Source organism: Pristis pectinata, chromosome 3 (genome assembly GCF_009764475.1).
Source record: "Pristis pectinata isolate sPriPec2 chromosome 3, sPriPec2.1.pri, whole genome shotgun sequence".
In the NCBI taxonomy this organism is placed as follows: Eukaryota; Metazoa; Chordata; class Chondrichthyes; order Rhinopristiformes; family Pristidae; genus Pristis; species Pristis pectinata.
Window position 1 is genome coordinate 90,125,775 of NC_067407.1, and position 27,585 is coordinate 90,153,359.

Below are 27,585 nucleotides of genomic sequence, written 5' to 3' on the forward strand. Positions count from 1 at the left end.
TACATTGTCAATGCTGAGAGGCTACTTCTCCCGTCTCATGAGTCTGGCACAAGAGGTCATGAAATCCAGATAATGGTCAGCCATTTTGAATTTAGAAGGTAAAGAATCTTTGAAATTCCTACCCCAGAGGGATATAGGTGTTCAGTCATTTTCAACACTGGCATCGATACTTTTTGGACATCAATCATTATGTAGGAAAATGAACCTGAGAGAGAAATCAGCTATGATCTAACAGAATGGCAGAACAGACTTAGTAGCCTTATGGGCTACATCTTCCCTTTCATATTCTTAAGGTGAATGGAATAATTAGGAAGACAATACTTTGCAGTGGCATAATTCTGAAGTGAGCTTGTACTTTAAAAAAAAAATAATTTGTAGAGAAAGGTTTTCTGATCTGGACTGTTGTATCTGAAGGGAACTGTATTCTTGCACATTGTTTCATGCAAATTGAATGAAAGGTTGATCACCTCTCCATGCTCTGTTGATGTTTTTGTTCCTTAATTTACGGAAATCTGTCACACCTTGCAATAGATTGCCTGTAATTCCATTTTACTAAGGATGCCCCTCAGAGCCAACTACTTCGAGATGACATGATCAACCTTTTAGTTTTGACAGAAAAGAAATTGAAGAAGTAGGACACATCAAGTTATTCGATTAAAATCTGCTAAACCATTTTAATTGAATTCTTGGAATTATTTACTGTTCTGTGAGAAGACACTTATATAACAGAGTGTCCCATTTTTTTCCAGTTTAATTCAACCAAGAGTTGGCATTTAATGAAGTTCATTTTTACCTACCAGCTGCCTCTGAGTCAGAAGGTTATGGTTGGAGCATATAATCTAGGCTAGTATACCTGTGTAGAACTGAGGATGTGGTGCAGCTTTGAAAGTCGAGTTTTTCAGCTAACAATTAAATTGAGGTCCCTTCTCTCCTCTCATAAGACTGCCAGTTGTGAGCATTTATGCAGAAGTGCAGTGAACCCAGGATATGTCCAGCAGAGATTCAAAAACTCACTAGAAAGTACATGCCTCAGGGAGTGCAACACTTCATCAGTATTGCAATAAGTTGTCAGTCTAGAATGTTGTGCTTCAGTCTCTGGAATGAGACATGATTACACAACATTCGAATCGAAACTGGGAGAAGCAGCAACTGAACAATGGTTGTTTTGTGGAAGTTCAGTCACCTGAAACAATCAACTGAGGCTGGGTATATTTGAGCAAATGCAAAGAAGCCACTCAGGTACAGTTTCGGGATGACCTGACTCTGTGATCTTCACGTGAGCAAGGAATTGCATTGCACCCTGGTGTTTATGACAATAATCTAATCTGATCTGCACATGATCTGATATCATGACTCATAAAGTGATTATTATACCTAAACATAATTGCATATGCTATGTAACATCCATTTCTAAGGTAACACATTATTGATGAGCATTTTCTTGAACAATGTACAAGCATTTAGTGATTACTTATTGACCATTTTGAGATAAAATCCCTTCTCCCGGTCATTATCTTATCTGATTGTAACAAATATCACTTTGATTCAATCAATTATTTCATACCATATCCCTCCAAAGGTCATCAGTACTCAACAGACCTATTATTAATAGCCACATTTCTTCTGCTGACCACTTGCGTTCACAAACGTATCACCTCGCTCTGCGTTTCTGCAGAGATTAATAGCTTTAGGAAAGCTTGTGGCCCCTTTTTATCTCTTTTATATGGTGTAGTTATTCCATAGCCTGATCATCTGGAGTGAATAAGTAAAATAACTCTTTCGTATGGATCTTCATCTACATTGCTATGGACATTACTACAAAGACGACCATGATTCTCGTTCTCTTTGCAAAAGCATTCCAGTGGACTATTTATTTGGTATTATTGGTACTCAGATCAGATTGGACAGATCAGACTTATTTAAGAGGGCAGGGACACTTGCTCTGTTACAACATGATGTATATCAACTGTATCAACCTCTTGAGTGCCATAAAAATGTTCTCTAAAATATTTTGTAACCGTACATTTGATTTACCTAAGCTAGGTGTAGTTGGGAGAAGGTAATGGAAGGTACATTTGTAATTATGGCGCCTAATTGTAGTTAGGAACTCTTAATTTCCCTCTGTACCATATCAAACTCCATTTTAGCTTTTGGTTTTCCCTCCTATCAAAAAGATCCCCAGTCTGATGAAATCTGTAACAACTACAAATGTTGTAATTCATTATAGTAAATGAACGAACCATTACATTCCACACTATTGAAGTATGCCACACTCTTTCTTCAAGTATATTTTCACCCCTGCTTTTCTGAGTTCACAATTCCTCCCCAAAAATTTGTTTTCTGGAGCAGTAGGTTGAAGCTGAGACAGTCATGAGTCCCACAGAATAATCTCTGCGGTATCTTTATATATAAAAAAGTGCAGTGTGAAATTTGTTCAGGAATAGTAAGTTGCAAGACCACACCAGAATGTTAACTTGGCTTAATTGTTTTCCATCATGAAGTTTCCTAAGCACCATTATTCATCTGCATTTGAACAATGGAATGCAAGTTATAAATGCAATTTGCTGTGTGCAGTTGCAGCACAGAAAGGGGCCATTCAGGCCAAGGGTTCCTGTGCCAGCTCATTCTTAGTGTAAATAAAAACTAATTCCATCACTCATCTTTTTCCTTAAAAACTTGTATCCTCCTTTGTTCAAATGATTAACTAACTTTCTATGAAAAGTTGCAAAGGTTCAAAGGTTTCTTCTCCATTTCTTGTGAGAAAACGTAATGTTCATCATCAAAGCCCTTCCTCATCAGTATTATCCAAATATTTTACAGTTTTAAGCAGTGCCTCTATTATGTTATTTGTTTGCCAGACCACTTCACTACGATAATAGTTACAAGGCACTTCATAGCTGTAGTTTTTCATCCTTGGCTTCATCCTGTGAATTTATTCTGCATTGTCTCTGGTCTCAGCAACCGATGATAATTAGAAATCCTAAAATGCACATAAATGCTCCAACTATGGGCTAACTATTGCTAGATGCAAACTTATTAACTGTAAGTCTGTTATGATGGGACAATTTATAAAACTCCAAATGCCCTTTGTCTTTTTTATAGGTTCTGCAACCTGCATTTCATGTCTTTGAGCCTCCAAGTCCCTGATCAATCACATCTTTCAATGCTTTTCCGTTGAGTGAATGCTCCCTTGTTTGTATTCACAAATTTACTCATGTTTCTCTACACTGAGTTGCATGTTCCACCTGTCAACCCACTCTGCCCAGTTTTAATCCTTTCTGACTTCTGTAGCACAACCCCTCTTTTTGACAAACATTTTACTTTTTTTTTGTGAAGGTCGAATATTCCCTCATTCATGCAGTGTTGAAGTGGGAAAAACATGGGATGGGGAGGGGGAGCAAAATTGTACTTTATTCTTCGATTCAAGTAATATTGAATTGAACTACTGACGATTATGCCAAAAAAACATGACGTCTTGGGAAACCTGCTGTTGTATCTGGAGAGATCTGTGATGCGTGATTCTCAACTGGACAGGGAGGAGTTGTTAGTGTAGTTGCCAGTTATGCTTCAGAGGTCAAGCTTCTGCTATTGATCTGAAAAGAAGGATGCTTCAGCATATATCAATTACTACAGCTAAGATCTTTGGAGTGATTGCCTATGTAACTTATTTACGAGGAAGTTCAAGGATTAGCAGTTAATTTTAATAATTTTGCAGTCCTTCATTGTACCTACTACACGTGAGATCAGAGCCCTAACCTGCAGTCACTGGCAGCCCTGACACGTTGAAATCATGGGAATAATTAATAATTACGATATGCACTACTTAATGAGAGGACAAAAATAAAAGCCTCCAAAGCACTTTTTAAGTAATATCTGCCCCATTTTAATTCTGATCTCTGTAGAGTTAATCTGCAATAAGAAATTGAAAGTATTTTTGATGTGGAATTGAGAAGAAACAATGAGTGTTGTTTGTTTAATAGTGGATATTGTTGGAGTAATTAGGTCCCTGTGGACTGAATGCTAAAATTGTTTGGCAAAAGGGTACATAGCCACATCTACAAATAAACCATGCTTGAGTTTGTAATTAACCACTATCTATAAAGTGCAAATAGTGGATGAAATAGTGGATCATTTTTTGTTTCCAAGTTACAAAATTGACAGTTGTACATTAGGTACATTAAATGTACATTAAGAAAAGGTAAGAGTGCAAGAAGATAGGTTGTACATACATTGATATCCCACTCCCAGTTTGAACTCTGAAATGACAGTGAAAGAACCTAGAGTTGATAGTACATGCCAACTCTGCTCATAAAACTAACAGTAGGGCCCCCAACAGAAACCTCCAAACTGTACAACCATCCTCGGAACATGGTTCTTCTTTCCCTTACTTTTTGTTATCTCTGTTCCTGATGTAGTAATGCCTCGTTTTTAAAATTCTCATCTTTGTTTTTAAACTGCCCAGTTCTTCCTCAGTCCCATCTCTCCTCTCTCTCCCTCGCTTCCTCAGTCCCATCTCTTCTCTCTCTCCCTCGCTTCCTCAGTCTCGTCTCTCCTCTCTCTCCCTCGCTTCCTCAGTCCCGTCTCTCCTCTCTCTCCCTCGCTTCCTCAGTCCCATCTCTCTCACTCTCTCACAAACATTCGTTAAGCCCTAACTCTGTCTGAATAAAATCCTGCTATGAAGCACCCTGGGAAAATGTACTAAGTTGATGGTGCTATATCAATTCAGCTGTCAGTAATTAACCTTTATTGAATTTGGTACATAAATGTGGAACCTTGCTGAAATCATTGACACCATTCTTGAGTCTATTATTGGTTAAGAAGTGTCAAGGCATACACAATCCTACTTTATTAATTAACCCGTTAAACTTGATAGCTGGTTTATTTTTATTTTATTGATTTAATCATATTGAACCAATATAAAGATCAGTGGCCAAGAGATGTAATTTAGAAACTGACTGAAGGAAGATTTTATTGGAATTTATATTAAAATGGTAATATTAAATTAAATTTAGCTCACAAGCAATTAAATCCACAGAACAAGTGTTTGGGAATGTGAACTAGATTGAGTTGACCCAGTTTACAAGGTGGCATTTTAAGAACAGTGGGAGTCTGAGTAGTTCATACAGTCCCTCAAGTCTGCTCTATCATTCAGTATGCTGGTTTCTCCCTTAAGCCTTTCTGAATGAACTCAACACTAAACATTCACCGTTATCTGAGAGGGAGAATTTCAAAGAATAATAACCCTTGGAATAAATTCTTATCTTTGCAAACCTAAGTGGCCAAACCCTTATCCTAAAACGAACACTACAAGTTCCAGACTAAATCCAGGAAAAATAGCCCATTAGTAACTACCCAGTCAAACACACTTAACAAGTTCAGTGAGATCGGTGTTCATTCTTCAAAACTGTAGAGAATATGGGCCCATTCTTCTCATTGTCAAGACTTTTCAATGTATCTGAATTGACATTGAAATGTATTAATAAAAAATGCAAGAGTTATTAAAAAGTGTTAAGAATCATTAAAAATTGGGTTTTAAATACTTTCAAATTTTTTTTAAATTACTGCAAAAATTGAAGTAAAGTTAATTATTTTATTCTTACCTTTCTTCCTAGCATCTGTAAAATCTTGCTGCAAATGGATAGGTTCATGAATCTTATCCTAGATTTAACTTGGTATAAAGCAAGAGAATAAATGCCCCAGCATAGATGCTGCGAAGTTCCAGCAACCACCACCTCTTCCATCAATGAACAGCGCCAGAACAGTGCTGGGAAATCACCGGCAGAGCTAAATTCTCAAAAGTAAATGTGGAACTTACAGTATACATTTGTATGTGTCTCCTAAAATTAACTGTAGTTAATACTGTGAAGTGCCAGAAATTCCTTGTAGAGCTATTGGCAGAAGCCAACAAAATTGAGGCATTGCAACTATTCACTGGGTGAGTCCTTTATCCTTATTTTCCTTTTGGACTTACTCATTTCCATCTTAAATTTGTAGTCCAAAATTCTTCTCTTGGTCATTCTCTTGGAGAGGTCCGAAGTACCTCTCTTGGTCATTGCAAAGATGGGCTTTCAAAGCTTTCATTTCAGCAAATTAATTTTAAAAACAAAACTGCAGAGGCTGGAAATCAGAAATAAAACCAAAATTCCTGCAAACACTCAGCAGGTAAGGCAGCATCCATGGAAAGAGATCCTTGGTCCAAACTGGGAAAAAGAGAACATTTTAGTTTTAAGTTGCTGAGGGGGTTGGGTGGGGTGGGGAGTTGATGGGACAAATTCTGATAGGGTGAGTCCAGGGTTGCCATAGTGATAAAATGTAGATAAAGTCATCCAGTTGATAGGTTAATGAGGGAAGTTGGAGAACGATAACATAAAGGAATGTAAAAGCTGCGAAATGCAGAGCTATAGGAAATGGCCAGAAGGTCAGATTTCTAATGGAGAGAAGAAAAACTGAGCCAATACAATTGATAGATATCCCAAAGCAGAACTTCATTTCTAGTAAATCCTCTTGCTCTTTCTCCAGTATCTCTATATAATTTTTAATAATGAGGAGACCAGAACCACTCATGGTATTCCCAAGAACGGTATAATCAGGGCTCTATAAAAGTTTACTGCCACACTGCAATACAATTCTATCATTTGTGAAATGAACTTCACCTTTTTTAATGGTCTTATCAAAATTATCTGCTTCTTTTAGTACCTGTCCACCTTTGCTTACTAATTTTTCTCTTTCCTTTGTTTCTTTGTCCTTATAACTCAAATAACTCTCAGGAGTAGGTGATCTCCTCAGCCTTTCCTCAAAGTATGAATTGCCTTGCATTTACCCATATTGAATTTATGTGCCAATACCACTCCTATTCTTGAGTAGAATAAGTTAATTAGCAAATAAGATTTTATGTTTAATCTGAAAAAAATAATGTAGGCAAAGATTAGAAATCCTTCAATTTATGAACAAGGTGAGGAGGGAGTGGGTAGTTGTGGCTTACACATTAAATCAAATCAGGGTTATCTTGGGGAAAAGATTCAAAAACAGATGATTGTGCTAACATACAAGGGAAGAATTTAATTCCCTTCATTAAAAAGACAGGAAAAGTGAGAAGTCCCAGAGGACTGGAGAATAGCCAGTGTTGTTCCTCTGTTTAAAATGGGCAAGAGAGACAAACCAGGAAGTTATAGACCAGTGAGCCTTTCACCAGTGGTCGGGAAATTATTGGAGAAGATCCTTAGGATAGGATCTGCTCACATCTCGAAAAGCAGAGACTTATTAGGGATAGCCAGCATGTGCGGGGAAGGTCATATCTTACAAACTTGATTGAGTTTTTTGAGGTGACAAAGATGATTGATGAAGGTAGGGCAGTGGATGTTGTCTGCATAAACTTTAGTAAAGCTTTTGAAAAAGGTCCCTTATTGGAGGCTGATCCAGAATATTAAGGCACATGGATCTATGGAAGCTTGGTAGATTGGATTGGCCATAGAAGACTGAGGATAGAGGTGGAGAGGTGTTATTCTGATTAGAGGTCTGTGACCAGTGGTGTTCTGGAAAGATTAGTGTAAGGACCTCTGTTTGTGATGTATGTAAATTATTTGGATGAAAATGTAGTCAAATGATTAGTACATTTACAGATGACAAAATTGGCAGAGTTGTGGATATTGAGAAATGTCAATGGATGTGGAAGGATATAGACCAGTTGGAAATGTGGACAGAAAAATGGCAGATGTTGTTTAAACTGGACAAGTGCAAGGTGTTGAACATTGGGAGATCAAATGTAGGAGGAAAGTATACAGTAAATAGCAAAACCTCAGGAGCACTGATATACAGAGGGATCTTGGGGTATAATTCCATAGCTCCCTGAAAGCAGCAACAGAAGTAGTTAGGGTGGTAAGGAAGGTGTACAGCATACTTCCCTTCATCAGTAGGGGTGTTGAGTACAGGAGTAGGGAGGTCATGTTGCAGCTGTATAAAACTTTGTTTAGGTCATATTTGGAGTATTGTGTGCAGTTCTGGTCACCGAATAACAGGAAGGATGTGGAGGCTTTGGAGAGAGTGCAGAAGAGGTTCACCAGGATGTGCTGGACAAACTTGGATTCTTTTCTCTGGAGTGTTGGAGACTAAGGGCGACTTGATTGGAGTATATAAGATTATCAGAGGTATTGATAGGGTAGATAGTCAGAGTCTGTTTCCCAGGGTGGAATGTCAAATACCAGAAGGCATAACTTTAAGGTGACAGGGCAAAAGTTTAAAGGAGGGTTACAAGGCAAGTTTTTTTACACAGGAAGTGGTAGGTACCTGGAACGTGCTACCAGGGGAAGTAATGAAAGCAGATATGACAGCAACATTTAAGAGGCATTTAGACAGACACATGAATATGCAGTGAATGGAGGAATATAGACCACGTGCAGGTGGATGGGATTAGTTTAAGTTGGCATCACGTTCAGTACAGACATCGTGAGCTGAAAGGCCTGTTCCTGTCCTGTACTGTTCTATGTTCTAAAAAGGAGTTAAAATTGAATGGCTCATTTTCTCATTCTGGAGTGTCTCATCAATCAAGCATCCTATCCCTCAGTTAGGCAATAAATCCTGGCATCACCAGCAATGTCCACATCCTATAAATGAAAAGAGATATATAATGGAGCCCCAGTGCAATTTTAATGTTCTGTCCAAAACGATTCCTGTCAGTGTGTCCAAACATTGAAAACCACTGCAAACCCAGAAAATTTAAAGGAAAAATCTCTTTGAGGCTAGGAAGAGCAAAGCCCCGTGATTCTTGGCAGTCATCTGGTTCTTGCATTGAAGGGTTTATCTATTGCAACTATCTTTATGGAGGGCTGCCACACCAGCTTTTAACAAAAATTATGGGATATGACTTCCAACATGTATAAACAATATCCTGAGGTATGATGCTTCCACACCATTCACTGCATTCAACATGGGGTGTTGTTGTGGGTTGTGATGTTTTGATCCAATTTCTATCTTTAAGTAATAAAAAGGAACCATGTGCATTGATGTCATCGTATGCAAGAAATACAGCAGGCAAATGAAAGCCACTTGGTGGAAAGTCAATGGTCCAAGTATCCAATGGATGTGGGTTCAACATGAATTGGGCACAAACACTATAAAAAGGCACAAATTGCTTTTTGTGCCTTATTTATATGGAAAGAAAGGAATAACAGGCTCCAGTTTCTAAGCAATTGAGTCTAAATGCAAAAATAAGTTTTTTCTTCAGTCCTCCTTTTCCGTTGCTTGGCTTTGCATAAAGACATTGAGAAGTAACAGATTTTCCTTAGGAATTCTTATCCTGCGCCTTTTTATTTATTTTCCCTACTATAAATTGGATGCGATTATGTTGGAGAGGAACTGATTATTTGTGACTTATCAGAGCATCCTACTATTATAGCATTGGGCAGTGGAGTTCAATCTTGGATAGATTTTCTTTTGTTTTCCTTGAAAGTGCATATTCATTGAAAATAAAGGTAAAGTACAGTCAGTGCTGGAAATCTGAAATGAAAAGAAAATGTTAGACATACTCAGCAGATCAGGCAGCATCTATGGAGTTCAATATGGTATAAACTTTTTAACGGAGTGACTTCAAACACAGATCAATAATTCTCTTGCAGGTCTTGGAGGGATGCATATAATCTGTTTGAGAGTCTAATAGACCAGAAGAACTTCAAACCATAGGGTCTGTAGTTTCCTGGTATTAAAACATATTCAGCTCGTGACCTCTATCAAAGTTGCCAAATATTTCTCATCAGGATGCATTTCAGATATGTTTGCTCCCAGTTCCTACTTAGAACTGGTTGCAGATGCCCACTTGAAGGGCAAATAATGTATATATCCCTGTCAAGATGACGGCTTTCAGTCAAAAGTTAAATACTGTATCTGTGCAACAGCAACTGATTTTAGTGTAATTACAATGTGATTAAATTCCTTGGAAGAAAACAAACAGTCCCTTGACAAAGCATCTGAATATTACAAAGGACAAAGCAATTGTACAGTATCCCAGAGTCCAGATATGTTACACAAAGAGAATGTTTAGGCTTGCAGTGAACTGTTAGTTGCTTAAATATAAAATATGAGTGGACAGTAATGGGGAAGTGGGCAGTAACTTGAAGAAGCATCTTGAGCTTAACATCATTGAGAATAAGAAGGATTGATTCAACTGAATGTATGTGAGGATACTGAGGCACCACTTGTATTCACGTCCCCATGTTCAATTTCATTGACTTCAGTGAAATGCAATGTCTGTCAATGAATGCGACAGGAAGCCAGTCCTCGCACTCATAAAATGCCAGTGGCCAAAGATGCAATCTTTTTCCCAAAAACCCTTTGGTTGAAATAGTTCTATGTGACTACTTGGAAGATCGTATGTATTCTTCGGAGAAGGGACTTGTTGAAACAAATCTGTTGTACTTTGTATCCAAGATCATTCAGTTGAAACTCTGCACCATATTGAACTACAAGATGGATAGCTATCCTAAATAATTTCAGCTTGGTAAGTTTGATAAATTGGTTTATTATCGTCACATGATAATAATAAACCAACGTGAAAAACTTTTTTGCATGCCATCCAATACAGATCATTTCATCATATCGGTAAATTGAGGTAGTACAAGAGCAGAATGCAGAATAAATTGTTACAGTTACAGAGAAAGTGTAGTGTAGGCAGACAATAAGGTGCAAGGCCATAATGCGATAGACTGTGAGGTCAAGAGTCCATCTTATCATATTAGGGGACCATTCAATAGTCTTATAACAGTGGATTAGAAACTGTCCTTGAGCCTGGTAGTATGTGCTTTCATGCTTTTGAATCTTCTGCTCGATGGGAGGGGGGAGAAGAGAGGATGTCATAGGTGGGTAGAGTCTTTGATTATGCTGGCTGCTTTACTGAGGCAGCAAGAAGTGTAGACAGAGTCTATGGAGGGGAGGCTTGTTTCCATGATGTGCTGAGCTGTGTCCACAACTCTGCAGTTTTTTGTGATCTCAGGCAGAGCAGTTGCCAGACCAAGCCATGATGCATCCGGATAGGATGCTTTCTATAGTGCATCTACAAAAACTGGTGACTGTCAAAGGGGACATGCCAAATTCCTTTAGCCTCCTGAGGAAGTAGAAGTGCTGGTGCATTTTCTTGGCCAAGGTGTCTATGTGGTTGGACCTGGACAGGCTTTTGGTGATGTTCACTACTGGGAACTTGAAGCTCTCAACTCTCTCGACCTCAGCACCGTTGATGTAAACAGGTGTGTGTGCACCACCACCATTCCTGTAGTCAATGACCAGCTCTTTTGTTTTGCTGACATTGAGGGAAAGTGTGTCATGGCACCATGTTACTAGGCTCTCTACCTCCTTCCTGTACTCTGACTCATCATTATTTGTCATCATTATCAATCTGCGTATCATGATTGGGTTGACTTAGGTGATTCTCAACTGAACTGTAAGAAGGAGTGTCTCCTCCACTTTGATTGCTGGGTGTATACTTTTTAATGTTTAACTCATCTAGTTTCTCATCTGGTACCTGTTGTGGCATTATAACACTCAGGAGCAGAAGCCATTCTGCTCCCTTTGACTGTTCTGCCATTCAAGTAGATTACCTGTAAAGAAATCTGTCATTCAAACTTCCCTTTCCTTTGTAACTAGAGAAGGATATAGACGTGGTTTGATACGAGAACAATTGTTGCCTACTGTGATTCATGATAATATTTCTCAGACATGCAGAATTTCCAAAACCTGTTGTGACAAGAATTCAGATGGTGCCATATTGAAAGCTGCTGAGTGTGAAAGGTGTACAGGTATAGTTATAGATTCAGTACTGAGATCAATGCAACATAAAGAACTTGGGGTACTTTACCTCTTGCATCCCACGAAAATTGACAGGAAAAATTAGTGCTGGTGCACTTAGGACTTAATAATGACATGATAATTAACAATCACTGCCAAACAGCTGCTGGCAATAGAAGTTTAAGATTGCAAGGGTAGGGTTTCAGTCCTGCAGAAGTTACTCCATGTTAGAGATTCTAAAAGTCATGTTTTTGCTTTTCTTATCAGTCCCATGTGTCCCACTTCACATCCAACTCACTGACTGACATAGTAGTGCAGCATTTGGTTTGTTTTTTTTTACCACACAGAGTGACTCATCTGAATCTTTCAGTTTTTATCTTAACAATTTAAGTGAACCATAAGTTCAGTTATTTAGTTTTGCCTCACATTTTTATAAATAAACCTAAAAGCAATTCTATATTCAGTGTGTGCAACCCTAGAAATAAAGGTATACACCTTCATTATCCACCAATCCTGATTAATCAAATATGTAGTTTATTTCTGAGTGACAGACAATCCAGGCTCAGCTGTGTTTTACTGAGTGCTGAGTAATTGCTTCTTCAGATCTGCAGCAGCTTCTGATTTTTTTCTTTCTCTAATTTTTCATTTATTTTTCTTTAATTACAGGCATTTCCCTGTATATCCACTGGTATCTATGGTGAGTACACCTTTTTTAGATATTTGTCTTATGAGGTGACATTGCCAGCCGCCTTAATTTCGGTGGAAGCATTATGGCAAACCAGCTTGCAACTATTTTTTCTGAACTAGTTCTCATCACTTGTAAATTAAGTACTACAGCATAATTTTGTTGCACTTATTAAACCTCTGAACTAAATTGGAATTAAGTCCATTTTATTTTACTTGGTTACCCATTTCAAGGACTCTGCATCCTTGCTTTAATTGTAATTCTGCAGTTTCCATGACAAATTTATGCCTACTCCACTGTAAATATTGCAAGAAAATTGAGAAGCGACCTTGTGATTACAGTGAGGTGATACTTTCTATATCACTCGGCCTATCTCTTATTTGGTTCTCCAGGGACTGACGTTAATAATGCCTGTACCCAGCTTTATGATTGAATAGTAACATAGAATGGAAAAAGTCAGAATTAGACCAAGCTTTTGTAATGGGAAGCCAGATGAAGATCCAGACCTCAATCATGAACAACAACAGCTTGTGTTTATGCAGGTAGAGCCTTGAACATTGTCAGATATCCCAAGGTACCTCACAGGAGCAGCATCAAATAAAATTTGACAATGAACCAAATAAAGAGATAGCAGGACAAATGCAAAATATTGTGAATGCTGCATGTCCAAAATAAGAGAATCATGAAGCTGAGTAGATCAAGAAGTACCTATGGAGTGAGAAACAAAATGTGGATCTCACTGGCCCTGGAGCCAAACATCAAGACCCTGAGAGGTAGCAGGATCTTGAGCAATATAACAGAATTATGTGAGTGGCCAACATAACCCTAGCCATGAAACTGGAAGCTTTTGATAATCGAGAGCATTCATTGACTATTAATTTAAAAGAATAGCAAAAAGAATCAAGTATCAACTAAAGAAACTTCAAAGCTGTTAAATAATTGAAAACATTAAAACCAACTACAAATAAAAGTACTTTACTATTCTTCACATTGTTTTCTGCAGCCTTACATTCTCTGTTCAAACCTTTTGCAAGTCTGAAGTATACAGATCCCAGAATAGATTTCTTAGTATAAGTGTTGAGGAATCTCGGCAATCTTTTCCTCTGTTATTGGACTCATGCAGAGTATGGCAGCAGAATACAATCCAGGATATTACTGGTGGAGCTCTGCTATTTTTTTAAATTTTAAATTTTATTTACAGCGTGGTAACAGGTCCTTCCGGCCCAACGAGTCCGCGCCGCCCATTTTAAACCCAAATTAACCTACCTGTACGTCTTTGGAATGTTAACTACAGGATGTCCATATTTGTGCTTGGGCCCTGAATCTTTTTGGTACTTATATTGAAAAATTATGGCGGTTTCATGCAGAACTCAGGAGAAGCTGGGCTGTTAACTTAGTACTTAGCCGTTACTTCAGTCAAGATCTCAGTCTGTCACTTCTGTATTTTTAATTTGTCTTATCAATGCTGAAAACTGTGCCCAAACATTTGAATCTGATTTTAGTCTTAAGTCTACTCTAATGCAGTCATGGATATTATTGAGACCCCATTTGTTGAATTATTTATGTGTTGCTCAGTAAAATTATTAAAATGCATGATAACAACTAAACAACTCACTTTGCATACTAAGTAAAAATAAAACTTTTTTAAACACATTGTGAATAACCATTGAGGGTACAGGTGACCCACTGTTATACTGGCAACATTCATATTTTAGACTTTTTACTTCTGACACTCCAACAAACCAAATACCCGATGATAAAAAGGGAAGGGTTTCTTTACCTTGCAGGATGCACAAACAGAATGTTAAAGTTTTCAGAATAAGAAATGAAGTCAAGCAGAATGTTTCACCCTAAGGGTACTAAGATATACCAAATAAATTACTTGGAAAGTGTGTATGTGGGTTGAAGAAGCAATTAGATGAAGTTCCTGGAGCGAGCAGGGCAATATTGAGAAAGTTGTGTTTGGCCTACTTTAAAGAGCTGGACCAGTGGTGTTTTTTCTGTTATAAATGGTTAAATATTATTTTTTGTTATGTAGATGTCACTAGCAAAGCAGTTTTATCCATTCTCTGGGAAATTGTAGGTGGGTCACCTGTTGTCCATGTATTAAGGTACTCCCACATAAGGAGATCCAGAATTTTGATCTTCTGACAATGGGATCAGGATGGTGTTTAACTTGGAATGGAGCTTGAATGATGTCCTATAAACCTTCTGCCTTTGTCTTTCCAGATGTGCAGGCTACATGTTTGGGAGGTAGTCTTGCATCCTGCATATAACACGCTCTGCACCTGGAGTGCACTACTGGTAGAGAGATTAGATGTTTAAGATGCTGGATCAGCTTCAAATCGAATTGGATTGTGCTAAAAATACGCAGCAGGACAGGTGGCATTTGAGAGAGAGAAATGGAATTTATGCTTCAGATTGTTGACTTTTCAGTCCTGTTTTTAATTCAGATTTTCAGCAACTGCAGCATTTTATTTTTGTTCTAGATTGTGTTCTTAATCAGTCTTTTCAGCCAATTTTCTGAAATAAGATCCAGGTCTATTGTTTACATATCTTATAGTTTAATTATATTTTCAAAACACCCAAGAGTTTGCTGTTTGGAACAACTGAGATCTTGGATTTTAGATCAATAGTTGATAAATTCTGTCGCTCATTAACTTCCTTAAAACCTGTATCTTCCACTTAGCTTTCACGGCAATGGCAATTTGACTTTTGCTATGAATGCTGCAGTATCACAAATGGAACCAAATATTGGAAGTAGAGTATAGTACAGTGAGCAGTTCCTGGATCACGTTTAATGCCTGCGATCAAAATCAAATTTCTCTCCCCTTTATTTGTTCCTGGTTCAGGAACCATCATTAGTGTGCAGGTGCCTGAAGTGCCTTGGATTGTTTTTCTCTCGTAGAAGTGCAAGCTGTTGTGGCTGCAAACAGAATTGAAAATGTTCATGAATAAAATAAGGGATATTTGATAAGAGCTTCAAAAAGCTTTATTTGTTAACTGGTGTTTTGTTACACTTCATACTTGAAATATCACAAATTGCCTTTACACAGTGATATGTGTGTAAATTTGATGCTTTGATACAACCACTTTAAATTCAAAAAGCATATTTTGTGAAGTCTTTGAATTATTCCACCTGCTTCAAAATCACTGTTATGCTGGAAAATGGGAGTTATTCACAATAGTGCTCTCCCAAGCACTGTTTAATTAGGCAAAACCAGAATCTGACTTGCCCTTCCAAGCTCTAATTGCTATAAATTTTAAGATCTGTTTAATTGTTGTTCTCACCTGTGACCATGCAAAAGTGTTAATGTAGAAAATATGAAGAGAACTTAGTGTGCCAGAGGCATCATTAGCTGTGGGGTCCCTTTTAGAAGTGCTGATGATTAATAGACCATGAGAACTTGGCACAATTTAGAAGTCTGTGAATACTCATGTGTGTTCTGCCAAACAAAGATCTTACTTCCAGATCTGAGAGAAACAATCTTGGCTCACAATATTGGTCCAAAGTGCCTAATGCCTGGTCGGAAACTGTAGTAGATGTTTGTGAACTCATTACTGTTAAAGTAAAAAGGGAACCTTCTAAGAAGTTAAGGATTCTCAGGCTACTATTTAAAAACAAAACTCTCAATTTTCTTTTTCCATTAAATACCTTTTATACAATATTGTGGACCTAAAGTTAGACACCCACTAGTCTGACAGCTTAGAATTAGAGTCATAAAGTGCAGAAATGGGCCTTTTGTCCCAACTGATCTATGCCAACCAAGATTCCCATTTGCCCATATTTGGCCCATATCCCTGTAAACCTTTTCTATCCCTGTAAACCTATTCTATCCCTGTAAACCTTTCCTATACCTGTACCTGTCCAAGTACCTTTTAAGTGTTGTTAATATACCTGCCTCAACCACTTCCTCTGGCAGCTCATTCCATATACTGACCACTCTCTGGGTGAAAAAGTTGCCCCTCAGGTTCCTATTAAATCTGTCCCCTCTCACCTTAAGCCTATGCTCTCTAGTTCTTGACTCACAACCCTGGGAAAAGGACTGTGTGCATTGGCCCCTCATGATTTTATACACCTTTAGAATATCACCCCTCATTCTCCTACATTCCAATGAAAAAGTCCCAACCTGCTTATCCTCTCTCCATAACTCAGTTCCTCAAGTCCCAGCAACATCCTCGTAAATCTCCTTTGAACTCTCTCCAGTTTAATGGCATCTTTCCTGTAGCAGGGCGACCAAAGCTGAACATAATGTTCCAAATGTGGCCTCATTAACATCTTGTACAACTGCAACAGAACATCCCAACTTCTGTACTCAATTCCCTGACTGATGAAGGCCAGCATGCCAAAAGCCTTCTTCACCAGCCTGTCTACCTGCAACGCCACTTTCAGGGGAATGTGTACTTGTACTTCTCGGTCCCTCTGTTCTACAACACTCCCTGGGCTCTACCGTTGACTATGGAAGTCCTACTCTCATTTGCCTTCCAAAAATGCAACACATTGCACATCCGAATTAAGCTCCATTTGTCATTCTTCAGTCCACTTGCTCAGCTGATCAAGATCCCTCTGTAAATCCTGATAACCATCTTCACTGTCAACGACACCACCTATTTCAGTGTACCTTGTGCATTCTCATCCAAATCATTGATGTAGATGACAAATAGCAATTCTAAGTTCTTTCCAATTTTAATTTTGTCAACAAAAATAAAGCAAGTAACAAAAAGCAAAGTCTGGCCATGTGTCTACTGGAGGAAGATTTTGTCATGCCTCACCTTTTTTTTGGCCATTATGCATATGTGGGGTAGCTCTTCTGTTTGTCTAAAGGATGTACATGTTGCCAGGACTTGGGAATCAAGGAACAAAACCTGAAGATGCTGGAATCATGCAGAAGACCAGGCAGATGTACGTGGGGAGTAGTGGCTTATGCCATCTTTCAGGTGTTGGACTGTTGATTAACTCCTCCCACATATTCTGCTCAACATGCTGCATGTTTTTCCTTTTCCTTTTCCTTTTCCTTTTGTTCATTGAACAATGAAGCCAAAGAGAACCCATTCAGAGACCACACCTGTGCCTGTTCTTGAAAAGAGCTAACAAAATTGTCTTGCAGCTTTCTTTTTTATTCCAAAGCAATGATAAATGTTCCTTTTTCAGGTATTTATCTATTCTCTTTTGAAACTACAATTGGATTGATTTCCATCACTCTTTCAGGAGAGTGCGTTCAAGTAAATCTAGCTGTGTAAGAATTATTTAGAGCACTTTCGGTATTTGGGGATTTTATTCTCCTTGGATTTATGGGGTGTGTATAATCCTTTCTGTCCGGGAATATTGCAGGGACAGATAAAATTATTTCCAAATGCTTGTGTTCCATGTTTCTACTCCATTGACTCGCAAATGGATTTGAAATTGCACAAACTTTGGATTGTTTTCTTGGAATCTTGAAGAATAAGAAGCAACTTCAAGACATAAATGGAAACAGAGTGTCAGTTGTTAAGTTTAGGACTAGGTGTCATAGTGCAAAAAAAATAAAATCAGATTTTATTCATCTGTGGTTAGGAAACCTTTCTGAAGTCTCTTTTGCAAATGGCAATTGGTGGTAGCTCTGGTGTTAGCTTTATATCCAAACTTAAAAGATTTTCATTAACTAGAGAGGGTGGAGTTAGATCACAGATCAGCAAAGTGCAGTGGAATAGGGTCAAGGGGCGGAATGGCCCACTGCTGTTTCTGTGCTGGTTGTGGCACCTGTGCACCTTTTTGTGGTGGAAGAGCTGACTGAACTTGGGCGAGAAACTTATTGAAATTGAGGACTCACCCATGACATTTTAACTATTGATCAGGAAGTCCCTGTGAACCCATTTCATGAATCCTTGGCCTGCTGAAAGTAGCAGCCCTGTAAGAATAATGTGAAATTTCCTTTTGTCATGTCAAGATGAGCAGATGTGCTCCGACAACACTGCAAGGAAAGTCAGCATATCAGGAACTCTCAGCTTCTCCCTTTTCCCACCAGCTCAAAATCTCTCCGCTGCTTATTTGTGTGTTACCAATCAGCAAGTTATTTTCGTGTCCATTGGAAGTGGTCAGCGGTTGGCAAATTAGGATACTTGGGATTAAATTAGCCAGAATTTAAAATTGATGTCATGGTGAGGAGGAGGGGGGGATAGTTGACAGTGGTCAGAGGTGGGTTGTGGGGCAGTTGTTGGTGATTGACTATCACTTTGCTCCCTCTTATCTGAATGCCACTTGGCAGTTTAAAAAGAACATACCATGAGATCTTTTAACACTCAGATTCTTATTGATGTTCCTAATTTCCAAATTGGCCTTTCAGATCCAGCACTTTGACTGTTTTGATAACCACACCTGAGCAAAGATAGAAGCCAGTGGTGAAATTTATCATCATCGTTAGTGCACCAGCACAACCTTTGGCTGTCTGAGGAAAAGTTTGCTTGAAGATCAAGACCTCAAACCCAGCACAAAGCTCCTGTATACACCTGAGACTTGGTCTCCTGTCAGGATGCATCTGGGGAGAATTATAGACCACCCATACTGCCGCCACAAATCTTCCTAACCCATTGGCAGGATAAGTGAACTGGCCATCATCCCCAGCATTAAGGCCCTGATTATATTCAGTCAGCTCCATTAGGAAAGCCATGTCATTAACATGCTAACACCAGATCCCCCAAAACAGACATTTCCTTCTGAGTTCTATCATCAAAACAATTTACCAGGTAGGGAGAGGAAGGGGTTCTCAGAACCTCATTGAGAAAGTGCAATATTCTCAGCAACTCTTGAGGATCCCTGCCCATAATAACTCAAAGTGGAAAAGGAGCAGACGTCAGGAGCACATCCAGCATGAGCAGCAGCACGACTGTGCCACCTTGTAAATGACACACCCACCCATCCTGCCAAACAACTCTTGTCTCAGCAATAGCAAAATCTACAAGTCCCATTTTAGTTTTATCAGTCACCTCAGAGCTGGAGTGGAAACAAATTATCCTGCACACCAAGGGCCTACCTAAGAAAAAAATGGTTTCTTTTATCAATGATATGTTTGCTTCATTTGGAGCCATTTATTTTCCTGTGCATTTTGTAATCCTACATGGCATGGCTTATATTGATTTAATATTCCTGACTCCAGATAAATTACTTCCAATCCATTATTACTTTCAGCAATGAAGATACTTTATGCAAAGAGAGCTTTGCTCAGGCAACCCGTCACTGAAAATTTGATGATATCCACCAAATTGGAACTGAAACTGGACTGCTCTGGAGTCCACCACTATTAGCATTCGTTAAGAAATGCTTAGCTTCTTCACGAGGAAATACTAGGACTGACTTGGTGTGGTTGAATATATAAAGAGAAAACAGTGGATGTTGTGTACTTAGATTTCCCAAAGCCATTTATTTGGTTCCATACAGGAGATTGGTTAACATAACAGGTCTTCTACCAATCTGCTACTGCTGTTATGCATGTCAACTGCAAAAGTCCATGTCGAAACACTGGAAGTCATGGACTACTTTCCATATCTTGGGATCCACCTCTCTTCGAAAGCAGATGCTAACAGGGTAGGTGAACCAATGTCAGCGTCCTTTCCTCGGCCTTGAGAACTGAGTTATACTCAGTGAGCTCTGATGGGCAGGCAACATCATTCACATCCCTGACAGCAGACTCAGTAAACACTCTGTTCTGAGCTCTGTCAAGGCAAGAGGTTACCAGATGGACAGAGCAAACTATTCAAGTATGTTCTCAAATCCACCTTGGAAAAAATACAATATCACCACTGAGTTGTGGGAATCCCTGGCCCATGACCACACAAAATGGCAGAGGAGCATTCAGGAGTTGTTGAGAACCTTGAGTCCCTTCGTTAGGAGCACACTAAAGCTCAGCATAAATGGCAAAAGAATCCCAAACTACCCATCCCATCAAGTACTTCCTGCCCTAGTTAGGTCTTATGTCGGTCTGATCAGCCCCCTCAGCTGGAGTGGAAGCAAGTCATCCATGACACTGCTTGAGAGAATACAGATGTTTTGTTAGTGCTTTTTGGCAATTCTTCAAAGATATTTTTCGTCCATGTAACCCACAGTTAGTAAGCACTATGGAAGTTCCATGAATACTGTGAAATATAATCTGAGCAGAGGAGATCCATAGGTTGCTCTCAAAGTTAATTTGTGATCTTATTTCATGGCATTTGAGTTGTAAAGTCCCTCTTTCACTATGCCAGGTAGCTGTTAATGTTTTTAAGTTGCTTGCCAGGATTTATTTAAAGCAAGAATGCCAAAGGAACTGTACTATACAGAGGATAATAGCTGGCTTCCAGTGTGTTATCAGATTGTGGCAGGTAGCGTTCAGATGAAGTTTAAAACAGCTGGAGTGAAATAATAAGGCTCTGTGAAACAAGAGATTAAATTGCTGCCATATCACACAGAATGGAAACCAGCTGTGCCTTTCTTAGAATGGAAATTTGAATCATACATTAAATTCAAATTCTTGTATGGTTGTTGAAGGTTACAGGGCTGTGACAAAAAATGCAAACACCCTTTATAGCACAGACAAGGGTTAGATTATATGCTTGACCAATGGTCCAATTGTGTCAATTGACTAAAAAACAAATCACCTAAAATGGCACTTGTCTTAACAGGATTTCAATAATATTGGACCAGATTTAACATTAATGGTAACAGTTTTTCACTGTTGTGATGGATTAAATTTGACTCCAAATTCTGCATATACCAGAAATTCACGTTATTCTAACAGAGATACCTTGACAAGATAAGCTGTAAAGGTTCAACCAGTGTGTCAGTACTTAGATGGAATTGGGGTACTTGTCCACTGTTTTGCCCTAAAGGTGATGGAAAAGGTTAGACTTAGTCAATTAATGACGAGGTTTATTTTTGACTATTGTGTTCAGTAATAATTATTGTCAAACATTCTCTCCAGCCCTGAAAATTTTATTTTGTGTGTGTGGAGTCTCATTCCTTCTACATTTAATTACGATCTGGTATTTTTAAAGAAAATAAAATGGCTTAACTTATACTCTTTGTTTTTGTAATCCCTCACCCTTAATTCCATGTTAGTCCCAATCTTATTTCTCTTTCTGGATATGATTTAAATCTAAATTATGCTTCCCATTTTGAAACCTGAACTTAGAAAATCATTCTTGAACATGTGAACTAAATCTGCAAGATAATGGCTTAAAATATTATACTCTGCTTCTGAAATATAGTCCATCAAAGTAATTTTTTAGATATATCAAATACTTCTCCCTTTATTAGTTATTGAGAGAAAAAAACAATCTGAAAAGGAAAAGAATGAAATCCCAAATGGTAAATAAGGTACGTTTCAGTAAAACTGAGTAAATATTTTTTTGAAAAGAAAACCATACCTTTCTCCATTGCAGATTCCAAAATACACAAAATAAAGTCTCTAAAATCAACATGCATTGAACATAGTTCTGCACTCAGATGCCCTGATTGATATTTATGGATCACTGTCCCTGGCACTTCCCATGTTGTTAGTTGCCGTTTCTATTTTATTTCTTTCCTGAGGTGTCAAATGTGAGATTCCAGAAGAAATATATTTACATTCTGCCTTGTTCTTGGCACCACACATCAGCAAGGATATATTATAGGAGGAATAACGCAGTTTCAGCAGAATCTTACCAGCTCTAATGGGGTTACATTATGAGGATAATTTGCATAGATCAGGCATGTATCCCCAGAAATAAAAAGGTAAGGTGAATGGAGCTGGGTACTGGTGAGCAGTGGACACATCTTCCCATGGGTGGAAGCTTTTCTATACTTGCATCCCATATTCAGTGACCAGTGGTGTTCTGCAGGGATCTGTTCTGGGACCCCTGCTCTTTGCGACTTTTTTAATGACTTAGATGAGGGTGTAGAAGGGTGGGTTAGTAAGTTTGCAGATGACATGAAGGTTGGTGGTGTTGTTGGATAGTGTTAGAAGGTTGCTGTAGGTTACAACAGAACATTGATAGGATCTAGAGCTGAACTGAGAAGTGGCAGATGAAGTTCAACCCGGAAAAGTGTGAAGTGATACACTTTGCAAGATCAAATTTGAAGGCAGAATACAAGGTTAATGGCAGGACTCTTAGCAGTGTGGAGGAACAGAGGGATCTTGGGGTCCACGTCCATAGATCCCTGAAGGTTGCCACACAGGTTGATTGGGTTGTTAAGCAGGTGTATGGTGTGTTGGTCTTCATTAGTCAGGGTATTGAGTTCAAGAGCCGTGGTGATGTTGCAGCTCTATAAAACTTTGGTTAGACCACACATGGAGTATTGTGTTCAGTTCTGGTTGCCTCTTTATAGGAAGGATGTGGAAGCTTTGGAGAGGGTGTATATACCAGGATGCTGCCTGGATTGGAGAGCATTTCTTATGAGGATAGGTTGAGTGAGCTAGGGCTTTTCTCTTTGGAAAGAAGGAGGATGAGAGGTGACCTGATAGAGGTGTACAAGATGATAAGAGACACAGATCAAGTGGACAGTCAGAGGCTTTTTCCTAGGGCAAAAATGGTTAACACAAGGGAACATAATTTTAAGGTGATTGGAGGAAGGTATGGGGGGTGTCAGAGGTAAGTTTTCTACACAGAGAGTGATGAGTGCGTGGGACACACTGCCTGTAGAGGTGATGAAGGGAGATATATTAGGGACATTTAAGAGACTCTTGGGTAGCCACATGAATGATAGAAAAATGGAGGGCTATATGGGAGGGAAGGGTTAGTTAGATCTTAGAGCAGGATAAAGTGTCGGCACAACACTGTGGGCCTGTACTTTGCTATAATGTTCTATATTCTATTCAATGCCATACAGCTCTGACTAGGGCTGAGTCATTTTCTTTTTGTGCTTGTATGAAATCATAGAATTAAAGTCAATAGTGAAATTTGTTTCCATAGCTATGGTGGGCGAGTACATAAATATTGTTGTTATTAATGCCAGGTTAGAATCAAAGAGGCATAGAGTCATACAGCACAGAAACAGGCTCTTCGGCCCAACTGGTCCATGCCGACCAAGATTCCCATCTAAGCTAGTTCCATTTGCCCACATTTGGCCCATATCCCTCCAAGTACCTTTTAAATTTGTTAATGTAGCTGCTTCAACCACTTCCTTTGATGGCTCATTCCATATACTGACCACCCTCTGGTGGGGAAGTTGCCTCTCAGGTTCCTATTAAATCTCTCCCCTCTAGTTCTTGATTTCCCCAACACTGGGAAAAAGACTGTGCGCATTGACCTTATCTATGCCCCTCATGATTTTATACACCTCTACATGATCACCCATTATTCTCCTACACTCCAATGAAAAAAAAGTCCCAACCTGCCCAACCTCTCTCCATACCTTAGTCCCTCGAGTCCCAGCAGCATCCTTGTAAATCTCCTCTGCACTCTTTCCAGCTTAAGGGCATCTTTCCTATAGCAGGGTGACCAAAACAGAACACAATATTCTAAATGTGCCTTCACCAATGTCTTGTACAACTGCAACATAATGTCCCAACTTCTATACTTAATGCCCTGACTGATGAAGGCCAGAGTGCCAAAAGCTGCCTTCACCACCCTGTCTACCTGTGATGCCACTTTCACAGAATCATGTACTTATACTCCAAGGTCCCTCAATTCTACAACACTCCCAGGGCTCTATGAAAGTCCTACCCTCTTTTGTCTTACCAAAATACAACACCTCACACTTATCCAAATTACACTTCATTTTTTCATTCTTCGGCCCACTACCCACCTGATCAAGATCTTCATTGTCAACTCCACCACTGATTTTAGTGTCATCTGCAAACTTACTAACCATGCCTTGTACATTCTCATCCAAATCATTGATATAGATGACAAATAGCAATGAGTCTAGCACTGACCCCTGGAGAACACCTTCCACTATCACCCTCTACCATCAAACCAATTATATATCCAATTAGATAGCTCTCCCTGGATCCCATGCGATCTAACTTTCCATAGCAGCCTACCATGCAGAACCTTATCAAAGGTCTTACCGAAGTCCATATAGACTATGTCTACCACTTCTCTTCATTGACCATCTTGGTTACTTCTTCAAAAAACTCAATCAAATTCGTGAGACATGATCTCCCACACACAAAGCCATGCTGACTATCCCTAATCAACCCGTCTTTCCAAATGCTTGTTTATCTTCTCCCTCAGAATCCCCTCTAGTAACTTAACGGCCACAGATGTTAAGCTTACCAGTCTATAGTTCCCAGGTTTTTCTTTGCAGCCCTTCTTAAATAAAGGCACAACATCAGCCACCCTCCCGGCACGTCACCCATTGCTAATGATAGTGCATGTATCTCAGCCAGGGCCTCCACAATTTCTTCTGTAGCTTCTCACAGTGTTCTTGGATATAACTGGAGATTTATCTACCTTCATGTGTTTTAAGACATCCAGTACCTCCTCTGCTGTAATGCCAACTATCCTCAAGACATCCCCATGAACTATCTCAAGTTCTGAAGTCTTCATGTCCTTCTCCACAGTAAAAACAGAGAAGAAATATTCATTGAGGACCTCACCCATCTCCTGAGGCTCCACACAAAGCGATCCTGCAAAAAGCCATTTGCCTCTAAATTCATTTGCAAAGGATTTCAGTAGTGTAAGACAGGACTGACGGAAGTACATTGGGAACAGCTGCTGGAGAGAAAACAACATCTAATAATTGTGAGGCATTTAAAAACAAGATAGTAAGAATTTAAAGTCAGCATGTCCCTATAAGGGTAAGAAGCAAAGATGGTAAGTTTAGGGAACCTTGATTAACAAAGGATATTGAAGGTTTGATTGGGGAAAAGAAGGAAATGTATGTCAGATGCAGGAAATTGGCATCAAATGAGTCCTTTGAGGTTACAGGGGATATGGGAGAGAACTTAGGAAAGAAAATAGGAGGGCAAAAAGAGGACATTTAATGGTCTTGGTAGCCAGGATTAAGGAAAATCCTAAAACCTTTCAGAAGCAAGAAGGTGGCTAAAGAAAGACTAGGACCCCTTGGACTAAAGGGTAATCTATGTGTGGAGCCAGTGGATATGAGCGAGGTCCTAAATGAATACTTGGCATTGGTATTCACCAGGGAGAAGGATGTGGAGGCTGGAGAATGAAGGGAATGGTACGCTGATATTCTGAAATATGTCTGTATCAGGAAGAAGGTAGAGTTAAGAAATATTCGCACACATTAGGGTGGTTTAATCCTAGGGCATGATCCTAGGGATCTATCCCCAGATGCTAAGGGAAGCAATGGAGAAGATTGCTGGGGCTCTCACAGAGATTTTTGTATTTTCATTGACAATGGGTGAGGTACCAGAATAGCTAATGTCCCCTTTCTCAAAAAAAGGGCAGTAGAGATAAGCCTGGAAATTACAAGCCAATGAGCCTTACATCAGTGGTAGGGAAATTATTGGAGAAGATCCTGAGGGCAGGATTTATGTTTATTTGGAAAGGCAAGGCCTGATTAGTAGGAGTTAGCATGATTTTCTGCAGGGGGAGATCATGTCTCACAAATCTGAGTAAGTTTTTTGAGGAGGTCACTTAGAAAAGTGATGAAGGCAGAGCAGTAGATTTGGTTTACATGGATTTTAGTAAGGGTTTTGACAAGGTCCCACATGATAAGCTGGTCCAGAAAGTTAGGGCGCAAGGGAACTTGAGGAGGCATGTTGGCAAACTGGATTCGAAATTGGCTGGGTGATAGAAGGCAAAAGTAGTGTGGATGGGTGTTTTTCTGACTGGAAATCTGTATATATGACTTGGATGAGAATGTTGGTATGATCAGTTGGGTGCACCAGTGGCTGATGGAATTTAATCCAGACAAATGTGAAGTAGTGCACTTTGGGAAGTCAAATTCTGGTAGGACATTTAGAGTAAATTGTAGAGACCTTAGGAACATTGTTGTACAGAGACACCTTGGGGTGCATGTCCATAGCTCCCTGAAAATGATGAGACAAGTGGATAGAGTTGTGAAAAAGACACTCAGTCTGCTTGCTTGTGTAGGCCAAGGCATTGAGCATAAGAGTTGGGATGTCATGTTATAGCTGCACAAGACATTGGTTGGACTGCACTTCAGAGAATTGTGTACAGTTCTTGTCGCCACACTACAGGAATGATGTGGTAGTAATAGAGAGAGTGCAGAAGAGATTCACTAAGACGTTGCCTGGAGTCGAGGGCTGTGGTTATAAGGAGGGGTTGCATAGGCTGGGTTTATTCCCACTGAAATGTAGGAGACTGATGGGTGACCTTCTAAAGGTTAATCAGATTATGAGGAGCATAAATAGGATAGATAGAGTCTTTTTCCCGGAGCAGAGAACTAGAACTAGAGGGCACAGGTTTAAGGTTAGAGGGGAGAGATTTGAAGGAGATCTGAGGGTAGGCTTTCCACACAGGGGGTGGTGGTTATCTTGATTGAGCTGCTAGAGGCAGATACAGTTACAACATTTAAAAGGCATTTGGACAGATCGTTGAATCGGAAAGGTGTTGAGGAATATGGGCCTAATGCAGGCGGATGAGATTAGAGTAGATAGGCATCACGGCTGGACTGGATGAGGTGGGCTGATAGGACCCATTTCTGTGCTGTACAATTTCATGATTCTGTGAGGAGTGTGATGGAACCTTTTCCACATATCTGGAGGGCAGTTACAAATGTGCTCAAGAAGCACACCACCGTTTAGGACAAAGCAACCTGTATGATTGGAATTCTATCCACCGTCTTAAACACTCACTATCTCTGCTAGCAAAAACTGACCTGTGTATCATCTACATGATGCACTGCATTAATTTGCCTAGGCTTTGTTAATGCCACTTCCCAAACCCATGGCCACTACCAGTGAGAAGGAAGATGACATTTGGTAGATGGGAATATTGCCATCTGCAAGACCCACTTCAAGTCATACCATCTTGACTCGGAAAGAGAGCACTGCTATTTTGTTAATAAGCTGAAATGTTAGAATTCCTCACCAGACAGCATGGTAGGGACATTTTTACCAAAGAGAGCACTGCTATTTTATTGTTAATAAGCTGAAATGTTAGAATTCCTCACCAGACAGCATGGTAGGGACATTTTTACCAAAGAGAGCACTGCTATTTTATTGTTAATAAGCTGAAATGTTAGAATTCCTCACCAGACAGCATGG

General features: G+C 39.3%; 1 protein-coding gene across 1 annotated transcript in view; it reads left to right on the plus strand.

Moving 5' to 3' along the window:
- The window catches only part of LOC127567988 (ADP-ribose glycohydrolase MACROD2-like), an 874,651-nt gene that overhangs the window by 592,507 nt on the left and 254,559 nt on the right, over positions 1 to 27,585 (plus strand). Inside the window, exon 9 of the mRNA XM_052011231.1 lies at positions 12,436 to 12,466. Coding sequence (XP_051867191.1) covers positions 12,436 to 12,466 — 31 coding nt within the window. The remainder of the gene's footprint in view (positions 1 to 12,435; positions 12,467 to 27,585) is intronic.